The sequence below is a fragment of the Mastigoproctus giganteus genome, chromosome 12, assembly GCF_048544385.1.
Source record: "Mastigoproctus giganteus isolate SK-2022 chromosome 12, ASM4854438v1, whole genome shotgun sequence".
In the NCBI taxonomy this organism is placed as follows: Eukaryota; Metazoa; Arthropoda; class Arachnida; order Uropygi; family Thelyphonidae; genus Mastigoproctus; species Mastigoproctus giganteus.
In genome coordinates, this window is record NC_143586.1 from 104224574 (window position 1) to 104248594 (window position 24021).

The 24021-nt window shown below is 36.0% G+C and overlaps 1 protein-coding gene across 1 annotated transcript in view; it reads left to right on the plus strand.

Annotated features, from left to right (window-relative positions):
• LOC150077313 (uncharacterized) overlaps positions 1 to 14571 on the plus strand; it is a 123593-nt gene extending 109022 nt beyond the window's left edge. Inside the window, exons 6-7 of the mRNA XM_090385854.1 lie at positions 1472 to 1681; positions 14496 to 14571. Coding sequence (XP_090241980.1) covers positions 1472 to 1681; positions 14496 to 14534 — 249 coding nt within the window. The 3' untranslated portion in view covers positions 14535 to 14571. The remainder of the gene's footprint in view (positions 1 to 1471; positions 1682 to 14495) is intronic.
• The last annotated feature ends 9450 nt before the right edge of the window (positions 14572 to 24021 follow it).

Genomic DNA, 24021 nt, shown 5'->3' on the forward strand with positions numbered 1-24021 from the left:
TTACTGGCCAATAGTCGAAATCTTGTTAAGTGGAGGCATCTGGGGAATCCTTAACTTGAACTTTATCACTATTACCTTGCCCATTACTGTTTGGTAGATAGATTTACAACCCTGAGAACATGTCACAATCAGTTAATATTTGGAAAACCTTGTCACAGCCTACAAAATTCTTCATCAAAAATGCTGTGTGCTCTCTTCAAAGTGTAAATTGTTGCATGGGAATTTGAACCTAAGAACCATAGGCAGAAGTCTGATTATGTTTATCACAAGAAAACAGAGGCCAGAATCGATTGCTAAAATTAAGAGAATTAGCTTATATCTCTTAAAATTAAATCAGTATGTCATACATTACTGGCTAGATTATGCAAAACTGGCATATTTTGGTAAAACATAACTCCCTCTACATTTAATAACTGTGACGTGATGTGAAACTATCACGATTTTTGAAATCTACACATGAAAATTGGTTAAAAACAGCATTTAAGTTCTTGGAGGTAAAAAATGTGTTGGCTAGTGTAATTAATAATTAATTTGGAGGATAGTTGTTTTTTTTTTGATTTGGTAGTTGTTGGCGCATCGGCTTCTGTGGCCATATTGCACCTCCCAAGGTTTTTGCAGTACTTTGATCCAAGCCCGAGGCGGGAATCGAACCCGCGACCTTTGGGTTGCCGGGTAGGTACTTTACCCACTCGGCTAACCCGGTCGGCAGAATAGTTTTCTACTTGAACATAATTCAAGTGTAATCTCCAGTCCTGTTCCTACTTCTATGGCAAAATGAAACTATTATGCTTATGAAGTTCACTCCACTATTAATGATGGAAATGACAATGTATATTACACTGTAACATCACTACAAATTACAACGTAATTTAAGCAAAGAAAACTCAAAAATTATCACAACAAATGTTCTGAATTTACCACGCTTGCAAGAATAGCAGCTGACACAAGACAGCCTCTTTCTCAGAATCAAATTAAATAAATTTCTTCACTTTTTCTACAGCTGTTCCAGTGGCTTCTAAGTATATTTTTCTGTTCTTAAAGCTTGCATGATACGTTTGTATGCTCTGAAATATTATTATTATCAGCCATATGGTGCAAGAAAGCCTGAGGCTTATGCTGCACCAGCAAAAAAATTCCTGAGTTACCCTGTGTGTGTGAGAGAGAGAGAAGTAGAAAGGAGTCACCAAGAAAGAGAAGAATAATGATATCCAGCTCAGGACCCTGGGTGTACCAAGCCCATAATCACCAGATGTGAGCCCCTAGTTGACAGCTGACTTGGGTATCTTATGTTGAAGAGGAAAGAATGCCACTTTCAATTTAATTTAATTGTATTGAGAAAAGTATGCAACTGGGTAATATATATTTTTTTAGCATTATTTATGAATAACATGATTTCAGTTGAAATATACTAAAATTTCAACTAAAATACTAAGAGATTGAAATTCAGAAAAAATAACATTCATTTTTGCAGAACGGACCTTTAAATATTAGAGTAGAAGGAGGAATTAATTCCACAGATGGTAAAATTATTGTTTCTGAGATGTGGGAAGGAGGATGCATACCTTTAACCAGTGATATTGAAGTAGGAGATCAAATTCTGATGGTTGATAACACTCAATTGGTTGGTGTTTCCCTTACTCATGCCAATGCTGCTCTTAGGAATGCACTAAGCAGTTCTCAGGTAAATAAATTTTTTGTGTGTTTGTAATGAAATATGAAATAAAAGAGGAAATATAATGTAAAGAAAGAGGAATCTATAATCATTTAATATGGAACCACTTTAAATCATTCAGAACTTAAATGATTGACACCTTCCAATGAAACTATCACCCACATAGCATCTAGACTGGTGCTTTTCTTTATTATTATTTTTTTTATTATAGTAAATGAGGCACCAATCTACCCACGTCCACAACGTCAGATGGTAGTTTGTTCCAACTATTAATTACTCTTTGGCTGAAAGTAAATTTCTGCAAGACATGTCTTACAGCCATCCTTTTTCAACTTTGTTTTTTATTTCTAGAAAAAATTTTTTTTTTTTTTTTTTTTGCTTGTGGTATTATCACTATTTTAATTATACTGTACGTGATTTTTTTTAACAACAAATTTAAACACTTAAAAATGCCACACTTTCCATATTATTTTTAAAAAATATATATATTAATTTTGTTGAAATTTAAAGAACTAAGTTGCGATCATAAAATATATATGTGAAAGTAATAGTCACTTACATTTTCCAGTTTAGAGAACTGTTAAGAGAACAAAATTTCAAACTTGCACATGCCAACACTGTTTTGTTAAATAAATAAAGGAATAAACAGATAAATAATAATAATTGAAGAAACCATTATTAATAATCATAATAATTGAGACAAAAATCATAGAGGAACTACTTTCTGTGGCAGAGGCATCTGTCACATGTTGGTCAACATACCAATCTCAAAAATGTGTGAGCAATGTGTTGTTTACAAGGTGCAGAAAATGAAACGAGCAACATTGAAGTGAAAAGCAAAAATAATAAATAACCTTAAATATTCTTTGAGTGGCGTGGCATGGCATGCAGGTATATCAAGAAATGGTGAAATAATGAGCACTTCAACCTGCATAGAGTATAATCTGCTTTTAATTTCTTAAAGAATTACAGACTATTCTCAGATGTTTTGTGGTACTTTCTATACAACTGGTATATAATGGTGACTTAATTTACATAAAGAGTTGCTAATTTAATTACACATTTCTTACTTATTAATTTTTAGCTTTTAGTAATTATATGCATAATAGATCTGAACCAGCTGATAGCAATTAGTAAACATAAGGTAAAGATTAATTTTAGCAGTTTAAATAATTTTTTAAATCAGTTATTATTAAGCATTGAACCTATTGGTAACTCTCTAGGAAGCTTCCGGATCAGCTAGTGTATAATCTTGCTACCTCTACTCTGCCAGATAGTGACTGGAGGGAGTCCGAGTAGTGTGTATGCGGGGAGCATTGTCGAGGCCACGTTATGTCAAGGATCTGGGTATATTCTTACCACATGTATTCTTACCACATATCCAAAAATTTCATTACTTCATACAGCATGTCCCACCCACTTTTTCTTACTATTGAATACACCATGAATTGTCAAAATAATAGAGCAAGCTTATCTGCGAAAAGATCTAAACCTCCCAAGGACTTCCTAATTCATTTCACAAATATATGTGGTCTCAATTCTAATCTCAACGATGTCCATTTCCACTTGCAGTCTTCCAAACCCCATGTACTTTTTCTGACTGAATCTCAGTTATCAGTTGATTCAACTACTTCTCATCTCAGATGTCCAAATTATTTGCTGTATGATTCCTTTCGCCTCAAAGGTGGTACTTGTGCATATGTCCGTTCTGATATTCCCTGTCAGAAACTTGGCAATTTGGAATCTCCTCTCTTTGATCTTCTCTGGCTTAAAATCTCTCTACCTCATTGTGTAAAATTCATCTGTTGTCTCTACCGTTCTCCCAACTCCACTAATCACTTGGAGCTCTTTGACTTCCTCTCTTTGCAACTTGACTTTCTCCAGTCCAACTTTCCTAAGAGTGAGGTAATTTTCCTTGGTGATTTTAACGTTCACAACTCCAGCTGGCTTCCGTTTTCTAGTCACACCGACCCAGCAGGTCGAGATGCTGAGGCTTTTGCAATTACTAATGACCTAGCACAGCTTGTTCATTTACCTACAAGAATACCGGACAATCCTAATCATACAGCCAATACGCTTGATCTTTTTCTCACAAACAACCCTTCTAAATACAAGGTTGAAGTGAGAGGTCCTTTAGGCACTTCAGATCACAACTTGGTGATTGCCTCTTCTCCAATGGAACCTTTATCTCATGGCTATTCCCAACCTCGTATTGTTTGGCATTACAAGAATGCAAAATGGGATGACCTGCGAGACTTCTTTTCCTTGGTCTGATTACTGTTTCAAAACTTCTGATGTCAACGTTTGCTCAGATCATGTCAGTGAAATTATTCTTGCAGGAATGGAATCCTTTATCCCACACTCCACTTTAAAATCTCGTCCTTTATCTAAACCTTGGTTTTCCAATAAATGTGCTAAGGCTGTCCAAGAGAAGAACATTGCATATCGTAATTGGCTTGTTTCTAATTCTTCAGTTTCATTTTCTGCCTACACCAAAGCTCGCAACAATTGTAAAGCAGTTATTAATCAGTCCAAACTAGAGTTTGAACAGGCTAAGAGTAGAAAACTTGCTTCTTGCCCTAATGGTAGCCGAGCATTCTGGTCTCTTGCCAAAGCTATTGGCCGCAACTTTTGCCCATCTCTGCTCCCACCTCTGTCCAAACCAGATGGTTCTGTTGTCACTTCAGCCAAGGATAAAGCTGACCTGCTAGCATCCCATTTTTCTTTGAGCTCATGTATTAATGATCTTGGTAAAACACCTCCCACCATTCCTAACACGCTCCATTCAATGCCTCCTGTGGTCTTCCGTCAAAAGGATATCAGAAGGATTTTGATGAATCTTGATGCTAAGAAAGCTCCAGGTCCTGATGGTATTTCTCCACTTGTTCTCAAAACCTGTGCTCCTGAACTTACTCCTATTCTTTGCCGCCTTTTTTCACTTTCTTATTCCAAAGGTGTTTTTCCTTCTGCTTGGAAATTTGCTCATATCCAGCCAGTTCCTAAAAAGGGTGACAAATCCCTCCCATCCAATTATCGTCCCATTGCAATTACTTCTACTCTTTCTAAAGTAATGGAGAAATCAATTAACCGCCAACTCTTAAACTACCTAGAAACCTTCCGTCTGATCAACGATCGCCAGTATGGATTCCGTCAGTGTCGATCCACTGGTGATATTCTGGCTTATGTTACCCATTTATGGACTAATTCAATGGAAAGGTTCGGTGAAACACAAGTAGTTGCTCTTGACATCTCAAAGGTTTTTGATCGTGTTTGGCATAAAGGTCTTCTAAACAAGCTTCCATCTTATGGTTTGCCAACTGTTTTTGTAATTGGTTATCCAGTTTTCTCTCTGATCGCTCACTGAGGGTGATGGTAGATGGCTCTCTGTCTTCTAACTTCTCCACTAATGCCGGTGTACCCCAAGGTTCAGTTCTTTCCCCCACTCTTTTCCTCTTGTATATCAATGACCTTCTTCCATTGACTGGAAATCCTATCCATAGTTTTGCCGATGATAGCACATTGCATTCAACTTTCCATTTTGAGAAACCTTGTCCAGCTCAATCAGCTTCATGTTCTCGAAAATCTGCTGCCAATTCCTTAAATGCCGATCTTCAGGTAATTCTCCAGTGGGGCAAAGACAACTTAGTTGATTTCAACCCTTCTAAAACTCAATCTTGTCTTATATCTCGGATTCTTCTGCTCCTACGCTTATCTTTAGTGACACTCCGATTTCTAGGCAAAATGATATATCACTTTTGGGGATTACCCTGACTTCTAATCTCTCTTGGCACAAGCACATTACAAATATTGCTTCCTGTGCATCTAAAAAACTTGGTTTTCTCTTTCGCTCTCGGCGTTACTTTTCTCCCAAACAGCTGCTCACTCTGTATAAATCGCAAATCCGCCTTGCCATGGAATATTGTTCCCACATCTGGGGTGGTGCCCCCAAAACCTCTCTCAGGCTTCTTGATTCCATTCAGAAGAGGGCAGTTAGGTTAATTAATGATTCATCTCTAACAGAGTCTCTCCACTCGCTGTCTCATAGGCGCACTGTTTCTGCTGCATGTCTCTTCTACAGATACTTCCATGGGCACTGTTCTTCTGAATTGGCTTCTATAATTCCCGCTCTCTCTTTCAAAACAGTCCGAACACGTGCAGCCACCAGCCAACATCCATTTACTGTCCAACTTCAAACCCACAGAACCAACTTTTCATCTTCCTCATTTATTCATTCAACTGCCGTTTTCTGGAACAACCTTCCTTCATACGTATTTCCTGAAAATTACAATCTACAGAAGTTCAAGTCCAATGTCAACAAATATCTTCTTTCGTCTTCTCAATCTCCAACCCAAGCATGGTACTAAGTACTATAGGTTATAATACCTCTCGTGTTTGGGGTTCTCATAAAAAAAAAAAAAAAAAAAAAAGCATATAATTACTAAAGACTAAATATTGACAAGTAATCAAATTAACAACTGTGTAAATGAAGTCACCATTATTTATCAGTTCTGCTGTTTTACAGTCACCGAACAAGTGGTACAGGAAGTACCACAAAACATCTGAGAATATTCTGTAATTCTTTAAGAAATAAAAGCATTTTACATTCCACGCAGTCCTTCATGAATTTCCATAACAAATAACTACATGGGACCTGATTCTTTGCAATTTTAATTCCAAGTAAACAAATTTTCACTTCTAAAGCATCTTGAATACAAATTTGACTACATTAAGAAGGTAGAAAAAATGTCTTGTACATTAATCATTACTTAATGTTGAAGACATTTTTAGGGATCACTTGTCAGGTCCCACACAACTGGTGCTAGGTTAAAGCATGAAGTGTTACTTAGTTAATAATCCATTAACTAAGATTGTAATATATATTGGTTTCAATAATCGATGTTCAAGCATCGATTATTGAAACTCCACAGACATTTGGCATCTTTCCTTACTACCACTGTGCTATCATGCTTCCTTCAGTCAAGGCCAGTATAATGAAGGGGCTAGCCCTTGGTAGCCTGAAAAACTGCAGCTGTCAAGAAAATATATGTTGAACATGACCTGTTCTCCAGAACATCAGTTATCCCTAATTAACCCTAAGCTGGTAAAGCGGTGTCTGACAGATGTTAATTTTTAAAGTTACTTCTATCAGTCACCATTACTAATGAAGGCAGCTTGTTGTTGTTGTTATTTGGTTTTTAGGAGCATTAGCAACTAAGGCCATATTGCTCAGGGGATATGCGGTGGTCATTCCCTGACCTTTCCGCATCCTCTGTATTTGATGGTGACTGGCTCGAACCCCGGTCTAATCAAGAAGCGTGTGCTACGCACTGCTGCTTCTTCCCACCTGGCTATGGAGGCACCAATGAAGGCAGCAGTCTAGGAATCCACATATACAACACCACAGAACTAGGGAAGAATTTGAGGCCTGGGAGCCCAGAGCCAACATTAACCCAGTTAGCATACTGGAAGAATAATTGGAAAAGTTTAGCTGTAAAAAATTTTTATGACACTATACATCAAAAACACATTAACTTTCCAAAGAGTTCTATTTACTTCCTTTCCCACCACTGACTATCCCAAGATTTCATTTTATTGTTGATTTGGAATTTTTTTCCCACATATGATGTGCTTTCCAAACATACTTTTTCCTAAATTTATTTTCAGTTACCTGTTATCTACAAATTTTAACAAAATTTGCTTTACATTTAACCTTTGTTAAATTATAAAATATTTAAGGCAAAGGCCTCATGCTACGAAGTAGTGTGGAAAAGATATTAAACTTTGTAATAGAAGAAACAAGTAGCAATAGCAGAGAAATAGCATCTTGATATTGCTTTCGGCCCAGGCTAATTGTTCAAGAGAAATAAAATGTAGTAAAAAGAACAGCAGAAAGTAATTGAAATGAAGGTGAATAAAGTAGTGCTCGGGCAGTCCGGGGTTGCAAGCCCGTACCACAGATGGTCCCTGGACGGATGACTGGACAATTGCCTCATATATTCAAGTCAATAGTGGCAATGTTAAAGAAATTAAAATCAAAAAATAATATAAATAAGATGAAAGATAAAAATACACAAAAACGACGACAAGACAAGAAACATAATACCGCCATCAACAGACAATCTGTGTGCACGAGCTTTCCACACTGTGAGACATGACAGAGTCGGCGGGGGGGGGGGGGTGTATGAAACTAAACATGTACAGGACAGAATATAAAGGAGGTTAGTCTACTGACATGATGTTTAGAACTAGGTCGTAGTTTATAATGTTTTTAAATTTAATAATATTAAATGCTTTTTTGAAGTGATGGTAGAGGAAAGCAGCTGGGAATTTATTACGAGTAATTTATTGTAGAGTATTTTAATGTTGTCTGAAAACAGACTAATGCTATTGCATATTGTAGCAATTCTTATACATTGGGAAAGAATTGTTTGCATGAACTTTTTTAGAAATGTTAGAGTGCCAATGGGATTAGAAATGTTAGAGTGCCTCGAAGCTAAAAGCTTCTCTCTTGTTGTATATGTTGATAGCAGTATGGGGGCTGCCGATTTATATATCTAGGTCTAGGTAGTTGGCTGAAAGGTCATTATTATTTGTTTTATCCACTGTCAGTTCTGTGGGGTAAAAACCAGCAAAGTCCTGTTTAAAAGTTGTGTAGTTGAAAATTATCAAGTTATCAATGTATCTATAAAGCTGTATGTCTGACGGTAGAGCTGTCTCGGACCAGTATAGGTATAGATTAGCTAAGATGCAGCTAGTGGGGCCACCCATGAGGGTGCCTATGGTTTGTAAGTAGATAGATTTACCGTCAAAAATGTAATTGTTGGAAACACAAAGATTAACTAAGTTATTCCAAAAGACAGACTTACAACCAATAATATCTATGTAGTTGTAAATAATATTTAGCATGGATTTTAAGTTATGCTGGTGAATAGACTGCTGAAGTCAAATGTTTGCATATGAGTGATGTTATTAGTTTTTAGAGCATTTTAGACTGGCAGATTGTTATTAATATATGTAATTAATATGTTATTAATGCTGTCGGGAAGGATGTCCATGATAAGTTTAAGTAACCATTCGTGTTTTTCCGGGTCTATGAGCATATTTATAGGAAGTGATGAAACTTGGGAAATTTGTAATTGGTAAAGCTAATATTGAGTTTCTTGCTGAAAGCAATCTACTTTTTAGTAATGATGTTGCTATTGCTAGTGATGAACTTGTAGGTGGTACTGGAATTTAATTCTGCATTTAATGTATGGAAATAAAAGGTTTTGCAGATAATGGCATAATTGCAGGCAGCTTTATCAACAGGGGTGATAATGAAGTGTTTCTGTAGGTCAGCCAATTGCTGTTTTAAAATGAAAGAATTGAATTTGATTCCTGAAGGTGGTACAAACCTGTGGAAAAGATGATTTGCAATGTTGTAGCATAGCCTTTAATATGGAATTAATCCATAATTGGAAGGCTTCAATGGGAATGGTGTGAAGGTAGGAGAGCTTGAAACAGAAGTTGAGCAAATCTTGATATAACTGTTTTTTTAAAAGTTTGAAGTTTATCTTATGATAGGTCGGCGAAGGTAAAGAAAGCCCACATGAGAAGCAGCACGCAAAAGTTTGATGAAATTTACTGGTAAAAGTACTTTGCTGTAACGGCATTTGTATTGTTGCTCGCTCAATAAACATACAGTGGGTGTTATCGGTCAGGAGTAGAAATTGAATCCCATGGAGATTGAAACTCTCCCGAAGTGGAGAGGGTAACCTGACCTTTTTTCTTTAGAATCACTGGTGGACTAGTGGATAAATTGTTTATTAAGAAAAAAAAAGGCAAAGGTAAAGGAAGCCCACATGAGAAGCATGGCCAACTTCGAAAAAGTTTAATGGCGAAACTACGTTACAAACATTTTTTATGATGCCAGAACTTCCAGTATGACTCTGTTCGTGATTCAATTAGTTAATTCAATTAGTGATACTAAAGAAAAAAGGTAGGGTTACCCCCCCCACACTTCGGGAGGGTTTCAAGCTCCTGTGAGATTCAACTTCTACTCCAGACCGATAACACTCACTGTCTGTTTACCGAGCGAGCAACAATACTATACGGCAAAGTACTTTTACTGGTAAATTTCATCGAACTTTTGCATACTTCTCATGTGGGCTTTCTTTACCTTAGCCGACATGTCCTGTATCTGAAGCCATAAGGCATGTTGTTTCCGAGTTCTTTATCGTGGATGATTTCTAAATTACCTGTTATAATATGGCCATGGTGTTGGTCAATAAAAGGTTGGAAATTAGCCTGTTGACAAATACTAATATTGGAGGCTAGATTGGGATTAAATTTGTCCATGTTAGTAGCTAGTTGCTTATAATTACAGATTTGAGTCCAAAAGGTTTATCGTATCTAAATCTCGATATAATATTCAAGTTATGGCAGCCATCTGGAGATGTTAATACAGTCTTTAATATAGAAGTTGTCTAAGCAGGAATTGAATTTAAAAATGATGGTGGTATTATTAACATTGGTAAGCTTGAAGTTAGATTTTAATCTAAATTTGCATATATCTGTAATAAGGTCAAGTAGGTGTTTTGATTTAAAATTTAAAGAATAAATCAGTAAAGCACTTTTAGTATGCTGTGCTTTGTACAAAATAGTAGATCGTCAATATTTTTTACATTGAACTGACTGGTATCCCATTCAGTAATGGTCTGTTGAAATGTACCAAGCTTATATTTATGTGTGGTGATACTCTGACAGTGTACGATACAAATCTGACAGTGTATGATAGCCATACACTGTCAGATTTGTGTTTCCTATAAGGTTTTGAAGCAGAAAGACCTTTGGTTACTTGGAATTTATCATATTCACAAATATCTAATATAATTCGTGATAATTTTATGATTGAATTTGTTGTTAAGCCCATATGGATAGATTTAGCTTTAACATGAATAATTCTTCTTGTTGATTATAGGCAATAGGCGTACTTGAGCTAGGATAGAAACATAAATATTGGAAAAGCAGTGTGACTCGAAATGATTATATTCAACTTCTTGTTCAGCATATTGCTAGTGTGGTTATTGTACCTTTTGACATCTGATCTGTGTAGGTTTAGCCTGAGGTGGAGCATATTACCAGTTTGTCCTATGTATTTCACGTTACAGATTCAACAGGTTAAAAGATAAATCAAGTTACTGCTTTTGCAGAAAATAGGTTCCTCATCATTATTAGCAGTATGTTGCGGATGCATTTAAGGCAAAGCTTGTTAGAGCATTTCTTGAATTTTAGATTAGTGTGGTGATGGTATGAAATCGGAACGGTAACCTCTTTATCATTCTGGTTAGGAGCATTAGATGCAAAATTGCTCTGAGTGGTGTGTGTTAAAGGTGTATGTTGCAAGTTAGGCGAGTGTATCGAGGGGCTGTACAAAGCATGGGCCACCTAGGGTCAAATTTATCCTACTCTGCTCATGTAGTATGTCATTACTAAGGTGGCAGTTCATAATAAGTGTCAAGACACAGCCAAAAACATTATAAAAATATAAAATACAAATTTAAAAATAACAATATAACATTGCCAAAAAGAAAAACTGTATAACATTGCTAAAAAGAAAAGCTGTATGTGAAGTATGTGAAATAATACCATAGCAATCAAAAGTAGACATTACTAAAATTAATCCATGGTAAGCAAAAACTGAGTAAAAAGAGTAAGATGCAGGTGTCAAGCTATTCAAGACAGCATTAGCAATACCATGACAAAGCTTGCAAGATACATAAAAACAGCGTTAGGTGCTTACAATAATTATTATTTGCATTTTATTTTTATTTCAGGTGAATTGATTTTTCACTTACAGGTTCTCCCTATTCTTCCATGGTTATTACACCTGATAGCTCAATTCCCCTACCAATATACACAAATATACTGATATTTACCTTTTTGTCTATTATTCATTATGGTTGCTGGTCCTTTCTGCATTTACCGTAGTACCCGTATCCATAACCTAGACTTACATATATTTTATAAATTTTGCATAAACTCTAACAGCTCATTCCTGTTTGATAAGACTCGTAATTTCATTGCATCTTTATCATTTTTTATGTATCTTGCAAGCTTTGTCATGGCGTTGTTAACGCTGCATCTTACTCTTTTTGTTTTTGCCTCATCTGTTTAATTGCTCACTTCCCTGTCACATGGGCACAGTTCCAGTTTACGATTTCACCCCCCCCCCCCCCACACACACACGGGCTACTTCAACTGACACAAATATACACTTCAAGTGAACACTTGGCTCCCTCCGTCAATCACCATCGACTCCATTGACTTTCAACGTCTGCCGGTCCATACACACAGTAAGTTTTCTCGTTTTGCCCCATCTCTCAGATTTTTTTTTGAGTTTACCTTACTTTTCATTCTTTCCACAGGATTTTATTTATCATTATTATTTTTATTTTATAGTTCTTTTATTCTTCCTTCTGGTCTCTGTCGGGTCGGCTATGATATATACATCTAGCGTTTACATGTACATCATAACAGAAACAGAGACCTGGCCTATTGCTGTGGCTCCTACGATTTTCGCTGCCGACCCTTTGATGAAGTAGTTAAAGTCCTAGGACCCACAGTGTTAGGTGCTTACAATAATTATTAATTGCATTTTATTTCAAGAAAATTGATTTTTTACTTACAGGTTTTCCCTATTCTTCGATGGTTATTACACCTGATAGCTCAACTCCCCTCCCATATACACAAATGTACTGATATTTACCTTTTTGTCTATTATTCATTATGGTTGCCGGTCCTTTCTGCGTTTACCATAGTACCCGGATCCATAACCTAGTCTTACATATATTTTATAAATTTTGCATAAACTCTTAACAGCTCATTCCTGTTTGATAAGACTTTCGTAATTTCATTGCATCTTTATCATTTTATATATATACAGGGTTGTTAAAATTAAAGTATAACTATGTAAAGGGCTCTAGAGTGAGTTCTAAGGCTTGTACTGAAGAGAAATTTGGACAACAGGTACAATAAAGAATGCGCTCGCCATTTATTTGAAAAAAAAAAAATATATATATATATATAGTTACAAAATTTGTCACTATATGGTGCTGTAGCAATACAAATCACTTGAACAGCGCTACAATTGTTCAGTGGGTCCTCCATTTTGGTCAACAACAGTTTCCATTCAAAGAACAGCATTTTCTACAGCAAAACGTAATATGTCAACTGGAATAGCCAGCACATGACGTCTAATGCTGTCCTTCAGATCTGCCAGAGTTTGACATCCTTCCCGATACACTTGGTTCTTCAAAAAACCCCACAACCAGAAGTCGCACGGGGTGAGGTCTGGTGATCGGGGTGGCAAGATGTCTGGAAACAACAGCTGATGACCCATTCGTCTGTAAAGTGTTGCTTTAGCAATCTTTGGACACAACAGTGGATGTGGGGTGACACATATCTTGCATGAATATAGTATCCTGAAGGCACCCATGTTGTTGCAGCTCTGGTATTGCAAAATTTTCCAACATATCATATCGCTGTCCAGTGACAGGAACATTTGCAGGGTCCAGCTGGTGTTACCTGTTAAAAAAATATGGCCCAATCATGAATGTGGCTGTAAATCCACACCACAGTCACTTTTGGAGAATGCAACGGGATCTCTTGGATAACTCAAGGGTTTTTTGGCGCCCAAATGTGACAGTTGTGCGTATTCACTTTGTATTGTGCGTATTCAGCTTCACTAATAGTGCCTTTTCCTGCAACGTTGTTGGCTTTGCTGCTGTATTGCAGGCAAACATCTATTGTATGATTTTGAAGAGACTGCTTTGATTTTATACAGTACAGTAGAGCTGAGTAGTGGCACTAACTCATGATTATGCAAATAACGTAAGTTATTTCATAATTGTAACTAAGGTAGTTACGCGCCATACAGTGACAAATTTTGTAACTAATTTTTTTTCTCCAATAAATGGAGTGCATTCTTTTTTGTACCTGTTGTCCAAATTTCTTTTCAGTATGAGCCTTAGAACTCACTCAAGAGCCCTCTACATATGGATACTTCAATTTTAACAACCCTGTATATATATATATATATACACACACACACACATTTTTTTTATTATGATGCATGAAGAATTAAAATGCATTTTTTCTATATTGCATGCATAATAAAATAATTGTGCAGTTAATTTCATAGGCTGATAAAGTGATCATGTTTTTTTGAATCTAAAAAAATAAATAAAAAAATAAATAAAAAAACATAGCGTGGATTTTTGTAAGGGCTGATCTCTACGTCTAGTGGGTGCGGGACTTGTGCGGCACAAATACATAATGTAAACCCGTGCCTAGAGAAGGGCAACGGCTGTCTTATATTAGGGTGGTAAAATACCTCTCACATTTTTAGGCTAGATTTGTTGAGATTTTACACCAAAACAGATGAAATAGGTGGAGATGGGCTTTTGCCTAGGAGCTACCCTTGACTCTGGGATACATGTACGTACGAAGTGTGGTGTGGAAGAGTTAGTGACAGTTTTTGCATTGTTTCCATTTATAACATTAGTTGGAATTAATTGTGAAGCTATTTTCCTAAACTGTTATTCCTCCCCCCATAAAAAAACCTTTTGAACACTCGTAGCTTCCACATCTGAGTTTTCTGTTTTACATATTTTTTATCACTCATAAGAACTATTTTAGTACTGTAATGTTCTTTGTGTTATTTTATAATTTTTCTTTTATTGGCTAAATTTATAAAATTTTGTTCTTTATTATGAAATACTTGTTGACACATGAAAAATTCTTTAATATTTTGATTAAAATTGTAATTTCTTTTTTATTTCAGAAGCAGTTTATTTTGTTGATTGCCAAAGCATGTGAATAAAATGGAATTCAGCCTATCAAAAACGTGTAGTTAGGAGATGAAGTCTTTCAGTGGATATCATATGTATGAATCTGCATTTTGTACAAATTAGAACAATATTATTTCACTTTTCTTTTGATTCACTTTTAGCTGAATGCTTCATGGCTAGATAAAGTTCTATATTTTCAAATGTGCTTTTTTTTTATTCATCAGAAAAACTACTAGCTACAAACAATGAATCACTACTGTCTACATGTACATTACTCAAGTTCAGTGGCCATTGCAATATTGCCACTCCTGTGATGGTAGAGAACGGCCTATTCCAATCTAATAAAAAGATAAGCTGCTATTGTTTGCGACAATTCAAGGCATTCTAATTATGCAGCATTTAAAAAATGGCAACTGTACTCAGCACAGGAAAGCACGTTTTCTTAGTTTGAAAGAGGGATGACTATTGTAGCATTGTAATGGGTAAATTTCTCTCTCTTTCCCTCTAATACAACATAACTAGTGGACTTTTTTGTAGATTTATTATAAAAATGTACATAGTCTGTCAATCTGGGTCAAGACAGTCAGCCATCACAAGTAGTGTAATGGAAAATGGATGTAATATTTAGTGCATTCACTTGGGATGACAGTGGGGACACCTTGGAGTATGTTGCTAGGAAGTGCAGAATCTTGTCTTGAAGCAAAATGTGTTATAAGATAGTTCTGATATAAGATATTCATATCAACACCATCAGTTAATGACAAACTACCAACAATTGTTTGTTTGTTATTTGGTTTTTAGGAGTATTAGCAACTAAGGCCACATTGCTCCAGGATATGCGGTGGCCATTCCCCAACTTTTCCACATCCTCCGTATTTGGTGGTGATGGGCTCGAACCCCAGTCTAATCAAGAAGCGTGTGCTACGCACTGCTGCTCCTTCCCTCCTGGCTACGGAGGCGCCTCTACCAACAATTGCCTGGGAAAAGTGAGCTGGTCTAATAAATCACATATCCTTTTGATGTGCCATTATGGACACCACATGCTGCAAAATGGATTTGATACGGATAGTTCAAAGCACAAACTGGTGGCAAGTGTTATTAACACAAATGGTATGAGTGAAACAACACCTGGACTACCTGAACATTACATCTACTAATCACTATTCCTCTGTTCTCCAATGGTAAAGGAATCTTTAAATTGATAATACACCATGCTATTGGCTCAGTCGTGTGAAGATATGGTTTGAAAAACATTCAGAAGACTTACCCTCTTGCTTACCAAATTCATGGATATGGAAGGGGGTCAAGAGCTGTACACAGCACAACTCTTCCCAGGTGAACTGTTTATTCTTTGGATTCATCAGTAGCACTGTGGCACAATAGCAAGATAACTTGAGGAGCACAGCAGGTTATATCACTAAATGAATATCATGATTTGATATTCAGGCTGTTATTCTCAATAAAGAAGGCACAACTTGTTATTAGATACAGTAGGTGAGTGTAGTTTTAAAAAACCTAAACTATTAGCAGTTTTAAATTGGTTGAATAAATGGCATTAAAAAAACCTTAGGGTACATTTTGAACAAAATGGAAAATCTACATGTATAATGGAATCCACTATAACTCCTGGAAATCTCCAAGAGTCATAGTGAAAAAATAAATACATTGGCTGTGTTAGGGTAACTAAGAGTAGACACAGGTGCATGTAAACTAATGCTAGGAGTATAGTTAATAAATTTGAAGTGCTAGTCAAGACATCAAAGGCAGATATTTTTGGGATATCAGAGACGTGGTGTCACACAGATATAAGCAATGCAGAATTAGAATTTGGAGGGTACAATGTGTATAGAAAGGGAGGAAGGGTTATGCTTAGTTAAGAAACACAAAATCTAAGGAAGTGCATTCAATTGATTTTGGTGGACAATGCAATTGATTTTGGTGGAATCAAAATCAATTGATTTCCAATTGATTTTGGTGGAAGGCAACAAATGAAGGGTGAACAGAAAGTGGACATGGAAGAGTCCAAATGGATTAACAACTAATGAAATCGACTTCACCCTCACTAACAGAAGATATATCGTGAACGATGTTACCGTCCTGAATAAGGTAAATGTTGGAAGTGATCACAGAATGGTAAGAGGTACACTTGATATAGATGTAGGAAAGGAAAAAAACTGACTCAAGTAAATAATACGAAGGTCTTTGAGATAACAGAAGAGGAGAAAAAGCAGTATGTACTGGAACTTAAAACAAAGTTTGAGCTTCTGTAGATTGCTCAGGACCAAGATATCGACGAGGAATATTACAACTTTCTGAAAGTGATAAAGCCCAAGAAACATATAGGGAAAAAGAAATCCAAAGAAGAAACAATTAGTCAAGAAACACTTGTTATGATGAACCGAAGGCAACAAATGAAGAGCAAGATAAACACTGACAAGGAGAAAACTGTATACTGAGTTATGCAAAGCCATGAGAAAGAGGCTCAGAGAGGACATAAGAAGATTTAACACAAGAAAAGTAAAACAAGCATTAAGGGAAAACAAAGGACTTATTTCAGCAGCCATGAACAGTAATAAAGAAAGACAAATGATACTGAAACTGAAGAATAGCAATGGTATACTTATAAATAGCAGAGAAGGCATAATTCAAATAGCAGAAGACTACTATAGAGAATTATACAAGGAGCGAGGGAATGATGCCAGCAGTGAGGAAGATGGATTGCAAATCAGCAACATATACAACATACCCGATATTCTTCCTAATAAGGTAGAACATGCATTGAAGAAAATGAAGAATCAGAAAGCTCCGGGGGAAGATGAAGTTATTGTAGAGTTGTTAAAACTGGGAGGAAGAGACATGACACAAAAACTGGCAAGACTTCACAAAATGCATTAGTAAAGGTGTGACACCTAAGGAGTGGAATAATGCAATCATAGTTTTGCTGCATAAGGAGATAAATCAGAAATTGGAAATTATAGACCAATTAGCTTGTTATCCCACATCTACAAGTTGTTCAGGTCATTAACTAACAGTCATCACCGATCGGGCGCATAGATTTTGGGACCGCAAGTGGCTCGAGAGCTTACGAATTAGTTCTATAGAGAATAATATAAATAGAGATATGGGCACATGCATTCATCCCCTCTTTGAGGCTGTAATCCTTGGAGGGGATGAACATTTTTGCCTGAAATGCTCCTGAGCCACTTCCGGTTCCGATGGGAACAGTATACGTTTACGTGAGACGCACCGTGAACCTGCTGGTATTTAATCATGCACCGCAGAATAGAAGTACACTGTTGAGAAAGAAGGCAGAAGCCTTTGAAAGCTTCAGTTAGTATTTTAGCGCTTTTAACCTAGTATATTTTATTGAATTTTAAATTCGGTATTTGTATATTTACTGTATATCACAGTTGTCTTATTTTAAAATTACTATCATCAGTAATATGGTATTTTGTTTTGTTTGTAAATAAATTTATTGTAAATATTAAAAATTTTAAGAATTTGTTTTTCCGTCTTTCGTTTTTACTTCAATGGTTGGTGAGAAACACTAAAAAATCATGGTATGAATATACCCAACCCCAGAGGCCTATTTGAAGAACATTAACTAACAGATTAGAAAGAATCCTTCATGAGAATCAACCGAAAGAGCAAGCTGGCTTTAGGGCAGCATTCTCAACTATGGATCACCTTCACGTAATGTCACAGCTAATGGAGAAAGCAAATGAATATAAAACACCATTATGCCTGGCATTTGTGGATTATGAAAAGGCATTTGACTCCATACAGCATAAGGCAATGTTTCGGACACTGGAAAGACAAGGCACAGATACCCCATATATTATGATTTTGAAGAAAATATCAGAACGCCACCTTCTTTATTAGACTAGACAAAGACAGTAGCAAATTTAAAATCGAGAAAGGAGTTCGACAAGGAGACAATATTTCCGAAGCTGTTTACTGCTGCTCAGAAGAATAGACTGGTTGCAGAAAGGAGTCAATGTGAATGGAGAGTACCCAAACCATTTACAATTTGCAGAGGACCTTGTGGTCATAAGCCACGATCCCAAAGAATTAGAGGAAAATCTTAATCAGTTATGCAGAGTTAGTAAGGATTTCAGACTAAAGATGAATATGGCTAAAACAAAAGTAATGATGAACAAGTATGCCACAGAAAGGGAAATAATGATTGAAGGAGCAGTAATTGAAAAGGTGGAGTCATATACTTATCTGGGACAAGTTATTAGCTGTAATAATGATAAATGGCTGGAAGTCAAGAGAAGAATAAAATTTGGATGGATAGCATTCAGGAAATATAGTCACATACTGAAGAGCAATATCGCAGTTTGTCTGAAACATAAAATAATGAACCAATGTATACTCCCCACCATGTGACTTATGGAGTGAAACTTGGGCACTCACCAAAATAATGGAAGATAAGCTGAGAACTACACAGCAAAGAATGGAATGAATTATATTTCGAACCAGACTGTTAGATAAGAAGAGAAACACATGGATTAGGCAGCAAACTTAAGTAAAGGACATTTTTATCAAAACTAAAGAACTAAAATGGGCTTGGGCAGGACACAGCTCGAAGACATGATGACAGATGGACTAAGAAAATAACAGAATGGAACCCGAGAGGAGCTAGAAGAAAACCTGGAAGACAAAGGCGGAGATGGATAGATGAAATTCATCAGTTTGTGGATAGTAAATGGATGGCCAGTGCTCAAAACAGAAGGAAATGGAAAGTTGCTGGAGAGGCCTTCATCCTGCAGTGGATTGAAAATGGCTGATGATGATGATGAAGCACTGCAAAAAGAAAAATGAGTGGGTGTGCGTTATAGGCCTAATGAATCTGATGAGTATAATGAGCAATTGTGCAGAGAAATAGAGTGGGCCAATAAATTAGAATGTCTGATAATGGAGGATTTTAACTTTCCAGATATTGACTGGAACTTGTGGGGTGGTCACTCGCACACTAGCAAGACTTTTTTTTTGGATTTATTGGATGATTGTTTTCTATAGCAGCATGTTCGAGAGGCAACCAGAAGGACTAATACTGTTGATCTGATTATCAGCAGTGATTATTCATGCATTAAGAATTTGCAGATAAAGGAACAACTGGGTGACACTGATCACAATGTACTGATTGGGAATTACTTAAAGATGTAACTACCATCAAGGCTAAAGGGAAGGGCTTTTGCTTTTGTAAAGGTGACTACCAGGGGTCTCAGACAGTTTTTAAATTCTGTACAGTGGGATCAACTGATAATGTTACGAACGTTGAATTCCAAATGGGAAGCCTTCAGGGACTTTATCTTGGAGGCTACTAGGCTTTTCATTCCAACTAAGAAATACTGTTCAAGGTTCAGGCCTAAATGGAGGTCAGATGAATTAATGAGGCCCGTGGCAGAGAAGAAAAATATATATGAGATGCATATAAATTATCAGGTGACACAGAAGCCTATGGCAGATATAAGCTTGTCTGTAATCAAGTCACAAAGGAGGTTAAGCAGGTGAAGGCAGATTACGAGAAATCTTTGGCAAATGATGCAAAGAGTTCTTTACTTATGTAAACTCTAAAAGGAAAGGGATGAATCAGATTGGACCACTGAACATAGATGGGTTGACTATTGATGATCATGCTCAGGTAACTGATAAACTGACTGAGTATTTTGCATCTACATTCACACGAGGAGTTATTCAATGATGAGAATGCCAGAAGTTTATCAAACTCTAACAGGGAGCTAAGTGATTTTGTAATAACTGAAAGTAAAATGAAGGAGAAATTGTTGAAGTTAAACATAAGAAAGGCACATGGGAGTGGACAGGATCTATCCAGTTATATTAAAGGAGGCAGCAAAGGAAGTAAGCAAATCCTTAGCCATAATTATGAGAGCTTCTTTGACTCAGGGAAGGTCTCCAGGACTGGAGGTGTTCAAATGCATCACAAATTCACAAAGGGGGGTTCAAAAGGTGAACAAGTAACTATAGACCTGTTAGTTTAACTTGTGTTGTGGGGAAAATAATGGAATCACTGGTTAAAGAAGCATTGCAGGATCATCTAGACAAGATTGCAGTAATAGTTAAGACACACAGCATGTGTTTGTTAAAGGGAGGTCTTGTCTGACCAATTTGATTGGATACTATGATGTGGTCACAAAGGAATTGAATGTCAAAAATAATTTTGATATCATATACTTGGATTTCAGGAAAGCTTTTGATACTGTTGCACATGGAAGATTGCTGTACAAATTGGAGAGGTAATGGCATTAAGGGTAAGTTGCTACAATGGATAAACGGATGGTTGAGTGGGAGACGACAGAGTGGTAATCAATGGACACTGCTCTTTATGGACAAATGTTATTAGTGGAGTTTCCCAGGATTAGGTGCTTGTTCCATTGATATTGATGACGGTATATCAGGATTAATGTCCAAGTTTGCAGATGATACAAAGGTTGGCAGGGTTTTTAAAAGACAAACGGTTTTTAAACGACAGTAAAAACAGTATGCTACTCCAACTGTATCTAGACAAGTTGGACAAATGGGCTGAGAAGTGGCAAGTGAAGTTTAACATTGACAAATGCAAAGTACTGCATATGGGTATAAATAACCCAAGAGAAACGTACCAACTGTGTGGTACTACACTCAGGGAAGTGGAAAGTGAAAAAGACCTGTGGGTAATTGTGTAGTCAAATATGAAATTTGCTGAGCAGTGCAGACGGGCTGACAGGGCAGGTCATGGAGTCTTATTAATGATATATAGGAATTTTTCTAGTAGGGACAGGGAGGGCGATTATTCCATTGTACAAGGCATTGGTCAGGCACACCTAGAGTACTGCGTATAGGTCTGGAGGCCTCATTTTAGGAAGGATGTAGAGTTGCTAGAATGAGTACAAAGAAGGGCAGCAAGATTGGTGAAGGGAACAAAGGAGTGCTCTTACGAAGAAAGGATTAAGTTTTGCAAATTACAGTGTCTGGAGACTAGGCACCAGCGAGGTGATCTGATAGAAGTGTATTTTTTTTTTTTTTTTGGCTGATGCTGCATATGCATGCTTTCTTTCATCGTGTGCCTCTATTGTTATTATTGTTATTTGGTTTTTTTTTTAGGAGCATTAGCAACTAAGGCCATATTGCTCCGGGATATGCGGTGGTCATTCCCTGACCTTTCCGCATCCTCCGTATTTGGTGGTGACGGGCTCGAACCCCGGTCTAATCAAGAAGCGTGTGCTACGCACTGCTGCTCCTTCCCACCTGGCTACGGAGGCGCCGTGTGTGTGCCTTTACTAATGCTAAAAAACCTTAGAGTAAATTTTGAACAAAATGGAAAATCTACATGTATAATGTATTAACATGTAATGGAAACTGATATTGTATGTGTGAGAGATGAGCACTAACTGAGCATAGTATAAATACTGGCTCTGAGATAACAGATAAGGAAATTACTGACTTCAGTGAACACAATGTACCACATAAACAAAATGACAAAAAAAAATTCACTCCTGGAAGCCACTGATTTCAGAGAGTAATGGTAGACCTTTACAGGCAGTTCTCAGACTATGTATCATAAAATATTCCAGTGTGTAAACATTAAATCACTTTCAAGCAGGCCATTTTTTGCCAAGGTCTTTAGAATTATTCTAAAACTGTTTTCCTTAAATACAAAATTCCCCCCAAGCAAGTGTCTTTTTAAAACCTCTTAACTATTTTATTTCTTACCTTAGCCTTCAACTGTCCTAGAAATTAATTCACAAATTGTGTTTGCATGTGTTTGTATATTTTATTCCATGTAAAAAAGCACAATTTCTTGGCCTGGCTCTGAGATAACAGATAAGGAAATTACTGACTTCAGTGAACATTGTGCCACATAAACAATATGACAAAAATTTTTCACTCCTGGAAGTCATTGATTTCAGAGAGTAAAATGGTAGACCTTTACAGGCAGTTCTCAGACCTAGTTATATTCATAGCTGGGTGTGTCAAAGCCAATACTGATTTTATCATAGCAAAAATTATATGATTACGGGATGAGTCACTAATCAAAAGGGTGACATGCTAGTTGAGAACAATAATCTGAGAATAACAATTCTCAGCTCTCTGGAGAAGATCATACCAACAACCTTGGTGTTGAACAGTTCAAGCCACTATACAAAGTTGTAAATTAACAAGTAGTCAGGGGGTGGTATTGGTAAAATGTTCAGAGCACTAAATTTTAATGATTCAAATATTTCATTCTCATAAGGGAATGATAGATTCAAAAGTTTCAACCAAATAATATTCCTGATCATGTCTATTGATATAACGTTTGATATGACATTTATTTACCACTATACCATTTTGTAAAGCACTACAGTGCTAAGTCAAGAGGCATTAACTGCACTTTTTTTTATCTTGATCACTTAGCTCTATAAAATTATATAAAATAATTTACTAAACTAGTGCAGTAAGAACATCTTCATTATTCCAGAACTTTTATAACTGATATTACATAATTTTCCTTGGAATTTTTAAACAAACCCAGCAATTCATTTTTTTGCTTTAACCTACATGATTGATAAAAAAATTAGCAAGTTAAATTTGTCACTTTGTCTATAGATAAAGTGATTCCATCTAGATCAATATTTGCTATTTTGGTCTAACTGAGAGTTAAGAAAATTCTACACTGTCTGAATAATCAGCTTTATTTTCTTAAAAACATTAACAATATTCTGCAAAAAAAGAAAAAACTTAACACACGTATTCATGATTTCAGTTATACACTAGTAGGTTAAACAGATATTTTGTAAACTAAAAAAAAAAAACTATCAGTAAACTTTACCCATTTAGAAACCAGTTATTTTTTTATACATGCATAAGCATTTCTTATGAACACAATAAAGTCTGAATGCATCCTGTTTATTTCATAATGTTACAATCTTAATATTAAGCATTACAGCAATAACTAAAAAACATTTTGGCAATTGTAAATAGCATATTTGTATACATAACAAAATATCAATAAATAAGACTCAGTTAATGCATATATACTCACTGATTTTAAATATGTTGGCAATTTCAGAATATAATTTGCAAACTTTACAAAAAAATGTGCTTTATAGGAACTAGTTATTTTTATACACATGAGTATTCTTGTAAGCAAGGGATCTGTAATAAATTGCATATGTGACCTTTTGTAGTTCAATATAAGAAATTTGGCAAAGCCACAAAAGATTTTGGCAATCAAACAAGATATATATCTGGGTCATGAGTATATGACAAAAAAATTTTTTTTTTATTTTTTTTTTTGAGGAACTTAGAAAATACATTCAAAATTATTTGAACATACAATTTGAATTGTACATTTAAATAATTGTACAATGGCAATTTCAATTATAATTTGAAAACTATTAAAATTCTAAACAAGTTTATATTCTTTAAATCATAGAAACCAATTATTTTTATACATACATATATTCTGTAAGAGAAAATCCTACAATAAATCAGCATATGAAAATCACCTGCACAAGAAGGTAGTTCTCT